Source organism: Vulpes lagopus, chromosome 2 (genome assembly GCF_018345385.1).
Source record: "Vulpes lagopus strain Blue_001 chromosome 2, ASM1834538v1, whole genome shotgun sequence".
NCBI lineage: Eukaryota > Metazoa > Chordata > Mammalia > Carnivora > Canidae > Vulpes > Vulpes lagopus.
Genome location: NC_054825.1, coordinates 125191642 through 125204380, shown reverse-complemented (window position 1 = coordinate 125204380; position 12739 = coordinate 125191642). Strand labels below are relative to the sequence as shown.

Below are 12739 nucleotides of genomic sequence, written 5' to 3'. Positions count from 1 at the left end.
ACATGGACTTATTTTGGAGCAGAAAAATAAGTCACCCTCCTTTAACTATTTTTTTTCAATTATTTTCTTGATAATTCTTTACAAATTGTGAATTAAACACACAAGATGAATGGAAAGAGTTGCAAAAGTCATATAATATGCACTCAAATAATTCTTCATAGCTGACTTTATGTCAGAACTATATGCAAATACAAGATCCTTATAAAAGTGTATAAAATTATGCACGTGTATATATCATTTATTTCATAAACATAAATTATGTCAATATGAGCATTTACGTTTTAATTAGTATTATTTACTTGGGACAGGCTTTGAATGGAAAAATAAACCATAGACCATCATGTGCTCACTTTTGTCATGTTTTTACATTGTTTAAAAAAATATCTTACATTGAGTTTTTGTCTACATGGAAAAAATAGTTAAATCATAGAAAGCCTTGTGCTACACAGATGGTGCTACTGATTGGGAAATATGGTAATATTTCTTAATCTTACTTGTTGCTGGACGAAATTAGAGGGCAAGCACATTGCTGACAGTCATTTGGCAATCCCCTGACAATTCCATAATATCCCAGAGCACATCGTTCACAGAAGTCACCAGCAGTGTGATGTTGACAATTCTGTTAAAAAAAAAGGAGGGGGGGTGGAGAAGTTTGTTTTTCACTTTACTGAGAGTTAGAATGTAATTTATCATACAGCTCCTGTGAACAGACACAGACACACACACATATCATTGAAAGATCTTGATATATATATGTATATATATATACTTGATATATATATGTACACATATTATATATATATGTTTTGTTTTGTTTTGTTTTTAGAGAGAGAGAGAGGGTGAGTGGCGGGTGGGTTGGGGGAGAGGGAGAGGGAGAATCTTAAGCAGTCTCCATGCCCATCAGGGACACGACACCGCGAGGCTCCATCTCGTGACCCTGAGATCATGACCTGCACTGAAATCAAGAATTAGATGCTTAAGCAACTGAGCCACCTAGGCGCCCCTTGATATACATATTTTTAAAGAAATTCTTTCATAAGAGAAACTAATACTGGGCTGTTGTAGCTATACTGACAATAAGAATTTATTTTCTCTTTTTCTTGTATCAATCTCTGTATAAATTTTCTCTTATTCTAATCTGGGGAACATACTTCACAAATTTCTATAATTTATTATATCATCTGGACATTTATGTTTCTTCTCCACAAGGTGCTAAAAAAGTACTAAGAATGCTGGGACCTTAGTCCTAGCCTGTCAGAGGACGCTCGAAAACCAAACCAAGGTGGAAAGCATAAATGTTTTAAGAGGCAACGAGAGCAAAGAAAAAGGTCACCCAAGTTCCTACACTAAGAATGCTATTTATCTAATTCTTGTCATATGTTGATAACTCTTTATAAATAGAGAGGACCCAATTTGAAACCAGGAATCCCAGGTCAATATTTTCTTTCTCATGTTTGCATAATAAGAGGCACTCAGGTAATATGGTTTAAGATATTTCCATAAGGAAATGAGAATAGTTTCAGAATAGTGGGAAGTTTTGTAATTAAAATTCTCATAAAGTTGAATTATATTTAAAACACCGCAGTAATTCATATAATAAGGACATAGGGAGAGCTACGTGCCAGGTACTGAAAGGAATCAAGTGAAGGGGAAAAGGTAAAATGACATCCAACCCTACACTAATTTATTTCTACTTTGGGAAAGTAATTTTAAAATGGCAAATAAGAGGCATGGCAGCAGGAATGCAATATTGACTGTTTTCCAATGGAAATCTGATACTTGACTTTGGGAGTTGAGAAAAAGGAGGAAACAGGAGGAACATGGGGTTGTATTTTAGCTTGATTTTACAACACAGGGTTAAGAGTGATCAGAAGGATGACTTCTTATCAATGATATCAAAAGGAAAATTGAGAAGCCAAAAAGTCAGTAATATCACACGGTCTACCTTAGTGGGCTGATCTGAACAACTCAGTTGGAGCCACAGAGACACCCGTGGGCTCCATACTGAACTGGGCCCACATCCCTCATGCTGGGCTTCTGGCTGCATTCAATCAATCAAGAAACACATACTTAGTTTTCTGTGTGTCCTAATGGCCAGACAACGTCTGGTATGGGGTGTGTGCTTATTCACAACACACAGTAATTGAAGTCACTTCTCCAGACATTGCCATGGGATTGTAAATTTTTAGAACTTCTCTTGACTCTTTTTTTTTTCTCAGAGTTTCTGCTATTGCATAAGGTGAAATCATGACATTACCATGATGGATTTTAGGCCATTGATCTGTTTTCTCCATTTTGGAGGCTATATTTGAAAATATGCCACTTACAGATGCTTTTATAATAAAGTGGATCCAGTTTCCTATATAATAGGATACAAATCTCAAATACTCTCATTCTCCATCCCCCTATTTTCAGAGAAAAGGAAGCACTCATCTGAGTTCCCCCAGCTTCCTTTGAAAGACTCACCATCTGTTTTGCAGTACTTTCCATCCCTTAGCATTTATTTCTGTCCATAGGAAGTGGTGCTTGTGCTTTGTCTAAAGCTACTCTCTTCCTAAACTGGATTCCTTGCCTTTCTGCCTCCCCCTTTTCATCAGCAATTGCACTTTTCCCTTCTTTGCTCATTTTTCCCATTAGCATTTGAAGTTGGTCCAGACTTCGGTAGCTCAAAAAGCATCTCTGGGGCCTCAAGTTTCTGGAAATTTCCATCCTATCCTTGATAAGCATTTTATTTTTATTTTTATTTTTTTAAAGATTTTATTTATTTATTCATGACACACACACACACACACACACACACAGAGAGAGAGAGAGAGAGAGAGAGAGAGAGAGAGAGGCAGAGACACAGGCAGAGGGAGAAGCAGGGTCCATGCAGGGAGCCTGATGTGGGACTCAATCCTGGGACTCCAGGATCACTCCCTTGGCAGAAGGCAGGCTCTAAACTGCTGAGCCACCCTGAGCCACCCAGGGATCCCCCTGATAAGTATTTTATTTTATTTTATTTTATTATTTCTTTTATTTTTTATTTTTTAATTTTTTTTGTTTTCAAGAATGTTTTTTTTATAATAAATTTATTTTTTATTGGTGTTCAATTTGGCAACATCAGAATAACACCCAGTGCTCATTTTAAAAGCATTGTTTACATTCCTGATTTCTGTATCTCCCTTCAGCTCTCTCCACTTTAAGAAAGCTTCTGATGTCACCATAACTCCAGGCTCACTAATAAGATCTTCGTTGATAAACCAAAATTTACTGACAATAATAAGTCCTCATGATACATGAATTTTCTGCAGCAGCTAATATTTCTGGCTACTCTTTGAAAATTTTCTTCCTATGGTTTCTTTAATGGTGGGGTCTGCTGATTTTTCTCCTAATTTTATGGCTACTCTTTCTTATGCTCCTTCGTGGACTCTTTCTTCCCTTTCTGTGTAGGAAGATTGGTGTTGTTGATTCTAACTGTGGCTCTCACTTGTTCCTCCCACTTTTCTCACTCTACCTGGGTGATTTCACCCATTACTATGACTTTAATTATCATCCATTTGCCAAAAACTCTAAATTTTATATAGTCAGGCCAGATAGCTCTAATGAGTTCTAGACTTACATTTCCAAATGTTTCCTGGACAGATCTTTTATATAACAAAAGCGCCTTGAATTTGAAATATCAAAACTTGAGCTCATCTCTCTTTAAACCTAATACTTCTGTACTGTTCATTTCATCTGGAGTGACTCTCACCTGCTCAAATGCCAGGCCAGCAACCTAGAGGCCTCTCTCACCCCAGAGAGCCTGTTTGGTCAGTCCACTTAAGATGAAAAAAGGCCAAGTTTCAAGTCTAATGACTTTACAGAAATGTGGTTAACAGAGCAAGGTAATTTGTTGTATTTTAAATTAGGATTTATTGTATAAGTACCATGATCCTCTTTTATTCAGCTATCCAAGGCTAACCAGTATTTTAGCAATGAAATAGCCATCTCATATTTAAGAACAGCATAGCAAGAGATACTGGGTCCAAGATAAAATAATTACCTATGAACTCCAGTGTAAATCATTTGGAAAGGTGCCGAATGGTAAGAGTAAACTGGGGAGTGTTTTAAGAACATATTTTACATTTATGTAAATAAACATGTGCCAAAAAAAAAAAAAAAGATCTTGAAAACTTACCAGCATTTTGCTTTGGTAAAAACAAACCCAGTGCATAATGAATTATTTTACATAACCTAATATAGCATTAATAATTGACTCAAAACACTTGATGTTGATCATTACCAGAAACAGATTCAAAAATACGATTTGCTGCTTTTATACCTACCACTCTATGTAATTTCTTCATAGATCAAGCAAATATTTTAACCTTCTCTGGACAATCTTTCACAGGGTTGCTGACTTACAACTCGGTTAACGAAACCAAATGTTCTGGTTTAGGACCATAAACACAGCACATAAATCATGATGTTATTTTTGAAACTTTTTGACACAGACCCTTCATTCGACTTTCCTATTTTGAGACATATTTGTCTTGAATAGAAATTAATCTTTAGGAAAAATTCCTATGCTTTATATGTGTAACGAGAAGTTAAATTATATTCTCAAGAGTGATATTGTATGTTCTAGTACCTTTCCAATAACAGATTAGAATATATGATATGCATGGTTTTTTGCACATGGGAAAACTGGTGCTATATATTCCTTCCACTAAACCAAATAATGTAACATTAGTACTATTTGGTTCCTTAGCTCTGAGGTGAAAAGTTGCTTAGCTTAGCCTTCTTTCCTTAAAGGGATGCCTCCACACTTCCTCTTCAATATGTTACTGAATGAATGGATCCTCATAAGGCAGCCCTTTTCATCTTATACAATGATAAGCTATGAAGCTTTCCTTATGTTGAATGAAAACATGTCTAATTCTAATTTTCAGTCAATGATCCAAGTTCTGCCTTCTGATGCTGTGAAGAGTAAGTCTTATTTCCATTTCCCAAGGCAGTCCTCAAATGTCTACAAAATAGTATTATTTCTACATATTTCTTCAAGTTAAACATTTGATAATCTTGACTACTCAGAATTTCTCTTAAAATACATATTAAAAGCCTCTACCTGAAATTTGCAAATAAAGTGACTGTACTCCCTTCCCTGATCTGGATCTTATATACATGACTCTGCAGTCAACTAAAAACTCCTATTTCACAGGAATTACTACCACATGCCATTTCCTCTGCTTTCTCCCTATAAACACTAGACTATAAGCTCCTAGAGGGCAAGGCCCCTGCATTCCTTACCTTGGTATCTTCTCATCACTTACCACAATACCTGTCCATTGGAAATATGTATTAAATGCCACAAGAATGAATAAAACAAATGAGCCTGCCTTACTTCAGAACCTTTTATATTAACTTCATCTTGTTAATTGTGGCTCATCCTTCCACCTGTCAGGCTCTTTTAGCTTCTTGACCACCATCTCATACATTAGGTAACACTTCGGCTCTACATCCTCTATTTGGTAGATCTCATCCAGATCACTGATGATTTTGAACAAGATGCGGTGAAACACAAAGCCTAGGTCTCATCACTGGAGATCTGAACATGCTTCAGGTGTAGAGCAACTTCTACAATCATCAGACTTGTTAATTGGTTACTAAGTTCAGCAGCTTCTATACCTGTTAAACTTATTAACTGATTACTATCTGGCCCGATTCTTCAAACTTGTTTGTGAAAATATCATGAAACATTCTGTCAAACTCTTATTTAAACAAACCAGAGTTTGGATCATAGATCTGACCTGTACTGGCTTATGACATAAGCAAATTATTTCATTTCTGTCAGCATTCGTTCATCAACTGTAAAAGAAGGAACGATTATAAACACCACGAGTTCACTGTAAGAATAAATGAGAAAATAAATCTGTCTGTAGTGATCAGCCTTGGTCCTGGCACACATGTAGACAGTGTTGGACATTTGGTAGCTGTTCCTATTTTTGCTGGATCTGAGATATGATGTGTTACACTTTCTGATGAATTTGATATTCTAATGGGATTCAAGAAGGGTCTCAGATATACATATAATAACCCTAGCAATTAGTCTGAAATGATTTATTTTGAGTGAACCTGTACTGATTTCTAATGAGCTGTATTTATTTTTCTACACTTGACAGATATTAGTTAAGTAAGCAATTCGCATGTTTTAGTGGAGATCAAAATCAATGTTTGCTACATTTTACTTTCGTTTGTAAATCCAGAGTGGCATTTCAGTGCTTTCCATCCTACGGAAAATTTCATATTTTCATGATTTTTGCAAATATTTTTCATACATGACTCTTAATCATATTTGCAGATTCTATCAGTAGTCTCGGATAGAATTCACCTGGGCCTTCTAAATCAAATCATTTAATCAGATAACAGTGTGTGTGCTCTCTCAGTCTGTAGGTAGCATTTTATAGTGGATTTGAAACCTGATTCTTAACATTTTAGCCAAGAATCTAATGGTTACTTAGATTTTCTAAGCATTAATGTTCAGAGTTGTAATGAAATGTCAACAATCTCTATTTGGTTAGGTTTTTAGATAAATTCAATAAGATAGGGTTTAACCTTAAACACGGTAGATTCTAGTTATAAGTCTGTTTACCAAATATAGGACTAATTGCTTAATCATAGATGCTAGTGGTTTCAGATAACAGAGCAGATCATAATAATTTATTTTTTCATTTTAAAATAAGAATTGTGATAGAGTGAAAATAATATTTTCACAAATTATTTGGTCTTCAAAAGCTATTTGAGCTAGCTGAGAATTCAATATTCTCTTCAAAAAAAAAAAAAAGGAAAAAAATCGGAAAAATAATACTGACCATGGGGATGTAGTGACAGTATATACAGACAGTTGTAGATACAGATAGATAGAGGTGTTTGTGTTATATCAACTTGGAAAAACTATCTATTTACCTATCTATCTACCTAAGAGGGTCTGCAGGTGTATGTTTCTTACTGATTAATGTTTATTCCCTAGCCTCTGCTTCCACTTGGCTTGGGGTTCAATGTCACATAGGTTTTGCTCTTCCATTTTGAAGAAAATTTTCCTTAAGGGACAATAGTCACTGAGCTATTGGTAGTAACACGTCTATGTGTAGGATATATTAATATCTAGAGTGAAGCAACAGTTCTCTGATAAGTATCATCAGGAATTTGAAGAGAATAGTTACAAAGAGATGTGGATTTTATTTAAAAATTGAAATGCTTAGACTATGAAGTTTTCTATAGTGTTTTTCTTCCCCTCTCCATGTTTTTCAAGAAAGATCTAAAGAAAAAAGGTGAGGATATTTGGCATGGTGCCAGAGATAATGATTTTTTCATGTTTTGATTATTATCTGATTGATTCTTAGACTATAAATGGCAGATAACATGTACGGTAATTACTATCATCATCATCATCATCATCATCATCATTATTCTTTCTTCTCTGAAGCTTACCATGTACTAAGTAGTGTTCTGTGCCCTTTATATAGTATTTCATTAAATCCTTACAAAAACTATGGGTAGGTACTATTATTATCTTCATTTTATAAGTGAGGAAACTAAGACCCCATTGACTTGAGATAAACTGACTGGGCTCCCACAGCCCACAAGATATGAATCCAGGATTGGAACCAAGGCATCTGACCCCAGATTCATACTTATGACCACTCTGTCCAGAGTAGAGGGCATTGCTCTGTGTAATGGTGTTGATATTAAACACTACACATAGAAAAGAAATAAGTATGCTTCAAGTTTCCTCAGTTACAGCATCAGAGTAATAATAGCTATTTCCTATTTGCCTCCTGGGGCTATTTCAAAGATGAATAAAGTTGCCTAAATTCAAAAGTTATATGTTCCCTGAAGGAAAATATAAAAATTCAGAACACAGCTATTTATACTAGCTATGCATGTTTGATGTGCACATGTATTTATTTTTGCACTTCATTTGGGGATATCCCAAAACACAGACATGTAGCACAACAGCTATAATAGCCAATTGTTCTAAAGAGGACAATATAAAGACAATTTTTATTCTAAAATATGAAATTAAACTTTATCCTTTATAGATGTCTTAAAATTAATCATATGGGGGTGTCTGGGTGTCTCAGTCAGCTGAGGATCCGACTCTTGATTACAGATTAGGTCACCATCTCAGGGTGTGAGGTCAAGCCCCGAGTAGGGCTTCATGCTCAGTGTGGAGTCTGCTTAAGATTCTTTCTCTCCCTCTCTTTCTGCCCCTCCCTCCACTCGTGCTTTCTCTATATATATATAAAAGAAATAAATGTATCTTAAAAAAATAAAATAAATTAATCTTATGAATTAAACATAGCCCTGTTAAAAAATACCAGTGAAGATTACATAAGAAGGAAAAATGTACCTAATTCTCACTTAAAAATGTATAAATTAATCCCCTCTCTTGAAATTATTTATTGAATTTTACAAGCCAGCAGATTAGAGAGAGACTACCACACTGAACAAATAGTAGTTATTTCAGGAATTCAAGGATGGTTAATATTATTCAGTTATTCATTCAGTTAATAATATCATTCATCACTCTGTTTAAGGTAAAAAGAAATATATGATTATATCTAAAATGTATATATTTAACACATCTTTACTTTTACTCTACTCCTCACAAATAAGCGCATAATCAATTTCAATATCCTAACCTGACTTGAAAGGAGATGTTTTTAAGAGACCAGGAATAAAAAGAAATTTCTCAACATGGTAAAGGATATTTATCTTAAGCTAAACACCAGCATCATACTTCGTGGTGAAAGACCTGAGGCATTCATATTAAAATTATGCATAAGATAGGAGGCTATCTTCCTATACAACCTTTTTAGAAGACTTAATGCAAAAACATAAAACTATTATAGTAGATACACCTTCTGGCAAGAAAGTATTTGCAAATTATAACTATTTGCAAATAATATTATTATAAATATATAAATAACTGAAAGAATCAACTGAGAAACACCTAGAACTAAAAACAAAGTGGTTGGATATCAAACACATGTAAAAAAAATCTATTCTATTAATGTTTGTCAGTAGTGACAAGTTAGTAAAAAAACTGAAGTGGAAAAGAATGTAATGTTCACCATTGAAGTAAAAATGTAAGATACATAGAAATAAGCTTAATGTAAGAAATGCATAACCTATATAGGTGATGATAAAAAACAGTTCACTGTGAGACACAAAAAGGTTTTGAATAGAAAAGAGTATTATACTCCTGGGTTGAGGGAGGATAACTAAATAGTGTAAAGACATCAATTCTTTACCCATAGGTTTAATGCCTTCCAATAAAAGTCCAGTAACATCTTTGGTGAAGAGATTGAAATTGTGAATCAGAATGTCCTCTAGAAGAATATATAATTACATCTAGTCAAGAAATTGGGAAAAGAAAAAGAAAGGGCCTTGGTTGGCCAGATTTTCATAAAATATTTATTTATTTATTTATTTATTTATTTATTTATTTATTTATTTATTTTATTTATTTAAGATAGAAAAAGAGAAAGCATGAGCAAGGGGAGAGGCAGAGGGAGAAGCAGGCTCCCTACTGAGCAGGGAGCCTGATGTGGGGTTCGATTTCAGGACCCTGGGATCATGACCTGAGCTGAAGGCAGACACTTAACTGACTGAGAGTCACCCAGGGGCCCCTACATTGCCAGATATTATAATTTAGTATAAAATGAAGGTGGTCAGAATACTGTAACATGAACTAGAAGGTAAATAGCACAGAACAGATGACCTTTAACATATCTTAATATGGATAAACAAATTTGTATATATTCAGATACCATGATGTATCAAGGAGAAAAGGAAACATTAGTAAATAAATATTTCTTTAAAGTAATATATACTTGAAGAAAGATACCTCCTCATATCACAATAAATTCTAGAAGGATTAAAGATTTGGATCTAAGATTTAATCATAGAAACAAGGGTAAATACCATGGTCTCTCAGTGTAGGTACTGAAAGGCATGTGCTTAGGCAAGATCACCATGGGAGTGAGCATAGTTAGAGAAGCCAACTGTTCCAAGGATTGAATCCTGCGAACCCCAGTATGTGGATTTGAGGCATGGGGGGAAACACAGCAAAGGAGACACAAGGTGTAGTCACCTGGTTTAGCAATCCCTGGAACAGCATGTCCAGGGAACAAACCAAACAAAAACTTTCAAGAAGAATGGATGATTTAGAGTAGCAAATGCTGCTGATTGATTAAGAAAGATGAAGACTGGGGCACTTGGGTGGCTACGTTAAACATCTGCCTTTGGCTCAAGTCATGGTCCCAGGGTCCTGGATCAAGCCCTGTGTCAGTCCCCTGCTCAGCAGGGATTGTGCTTCTTCCTCTCCTCCTCACCTATGCTCTCTCACTATCTCTGTTACTATCTCTCTCTCTCTCTCTCTAAGATAAATAAATAAAATCTTTAAAAAAAAAGAAAAAGAAAGAAGACTGATGGCTGAATATTGATCACTGGCTTCTGGATAGTGGTAGAGGCAAAAGCTTGATTTAAATAATTGAAGAGAGAACGGAAGAGAGAAACTATATAGAAAAGGAAATGTTAATAAATAAATATTTATTTATTAATAATTTTTGCCTCTACCACTATCCTGAAAAACTATAGAGAGTATGAACAACTCTTCACTGTATATAGGGAGGGGAATGAAGTGAGAGAAGTCAAGAAGGAAAGTGAAGTCCAGAGAGTTCATTTTTATTTTTATTTTTATTTAATTAATTTTTTTTAAAGATTCATCCATTTATGGGGCTCCTTGGGTGGCTCAGTCAGTTAAATGCCCAACTCCTGACTCTGGCTCAGCTCATGATCTCATATCCAACCCCATGTGGGGCTCCATGCTCATTGTGGAGTCTGCTAAAGGTTCTCCCTCTTCCTCTGCCCCCCCTCCTCCACGCACGCACACATGTTCTCACTCTCTCTCTAAAATGAATAAATAAAATCTTTTTTAAAAAGATTTTATTTATTTATTCATGACATACACAGAGAGAGAGAGAGAGGCAGAGACACAGGCAGAGGGAGAAGCAGGCCCCATGCAGGGAGTCCGATGTGGGACTCTATCCCAGGACTCCAGGATCATGCCCTGGGCCAAAGGCAGGTGTAAACTGCTGAGTCACCCAGGGATCCCCAAATAAGTAAAATCTTAAAAAAAGATTTATCCATTTGTTTCAGAATAGAGAGAGAGCACATGTACACACATACATGTGGGGGGAGGGGCAGAGGGAGAGAACCTTCGAACAGACTCCCCACTGAGCATGGAGCCAGTTGCATGGCTCGATCCCATGACCCATGAGATCATAATCCGAGCTGAAACCAAGAGCCTGTGGCTCAACCAACTGAGCCACTGAGGCGTCCCTGTTTTGTGTTTTGTTTTATTTTTATTATTATTACTTCTTAAGATAGTAAAGGAACCAAAAAGTGATGATGTGAGAAAGAGGTAAATAGGGATGGGCAGAATGATGCCCTTGAGCAGGAGAAAGGGCTGGGATCTAGAGCATAAGTGCAGACTTGATCTTTTCTAGAAGTAAGAAAAGCTTATCCAAAATGATAGGAGTCAGTGATTGCACACAGACGTAGAAAGGTGGGTACACGTGGTAATCGAAGGTCGTTTTAGTTCTATTCCAACTCCTTCTAATCAATAAAATAAGAAGCATGACCATCAGTTGAGAGTAAAGCTGGCAAAGGGCTGGGGGTGGGGTGTGGGGGCTTGAAGAGGAAGGGGAAGGTATGAAGTAATCATCCAGAAATGTGGAGGAGCAAGAGGCCTGAGGGACAGTGGTACGTTGCAGAGCTCACAAAGGGGCCATCGTGGGGAGTGAGGATGGATGTACAGGGGGACACAGCACAGTTGTGTTCCTCAACAGCGACATGGGCTTGGAAGGCACAGGTGTGGGGCCGTAGGACCGAACGAGGGCTAACTGGGCAGAAGCACGTGAAGGGGTAGCAAGAGGAACGAACATTCCAAGGCAGCGATCCTAACGAAGGGTCGTGAATGTTAAACGGGTGGAGAGAGTGTGGGCACCAAGGAGCTAAGCAACCATGAAAAGGTGTGAGCATCGACGGTGAGACTAAAGAGGCTGGAGCTGACGCGCCAAGAAGTGAACTGGAGAGAAAAGGGATGGTTGTCAGAGTAGAGGAGAGCTGCCCCCGAGACTGTGGAGGCACTGCTATTTCTCATAATGACAAGTTCTAGGACAGCACCTTGGGGTGAGGACAAGAAACAGAGACAAGGGTAGGAAAGAAGTGATTTCATGAACATTAGAGTCCCCAAGAATTATGACAGGAAGAGTGCTGGAGAGAATGGCGATGATATGGAGGAAAGATCTCCAAGCAACGAGGTGGGTGAGCTGGGGGTTGGTAGAGAGCGTCAATGAGTAGGTGTCAAGTCGATGGGGCAAAGACTCAGCGTATTGTCATGGGGGAGGAAGGAGGAGGAAGGAGGATGATACGAGAGAGGCGATGGGGGCAGGGCCACCTGCCTACTTTCGGGCGGGTAGAGTGTGAAAGCAAGAGCCACCCCTTGGGGGGTATGGAGGGCACTGGGTCGGGGACAGCGAAGCTCAGGGGACTTTAAAAGAAGAGGGAGACTGGGTCTCCCCCTTGCTGAGTCTCCACCTTGAGTTCCAGAAGCCTCAGGGCAGGGTTTCAGGAGATGCGGGTTCAAGAGACGAGGAGGGGGCGCTTAGCAACGTGGTGCCCGGAGCTGGTGAGGGTGAGCGTCCAG

General features: G+C 37.3%; 1 protein-coding gene across 3 annotated transcripts in view; it reads right to left on the bottom strand.

Moving 5' to 3' along the window:
* The window catches only part of LAMA2 (laminin subunit alpha 2), a 580308-nt gene that overhangs the window by 169901 nt on the left and 397668 nt on the right, over positions 1-12739 (bottom strand). For all 3 annotated transcript variants that reach the window (XM_041737419.1, XM_041737425.1, XM_041737408.1), the window contains one exon: positions 495-619. In XM_041737419.1, coding sequence (XP_041593353.1) covers positions 495-619 — 125 coding nt within the window. The remainder of the gene's footprint in view (positions 1-494; positions 620-12739) is intronic.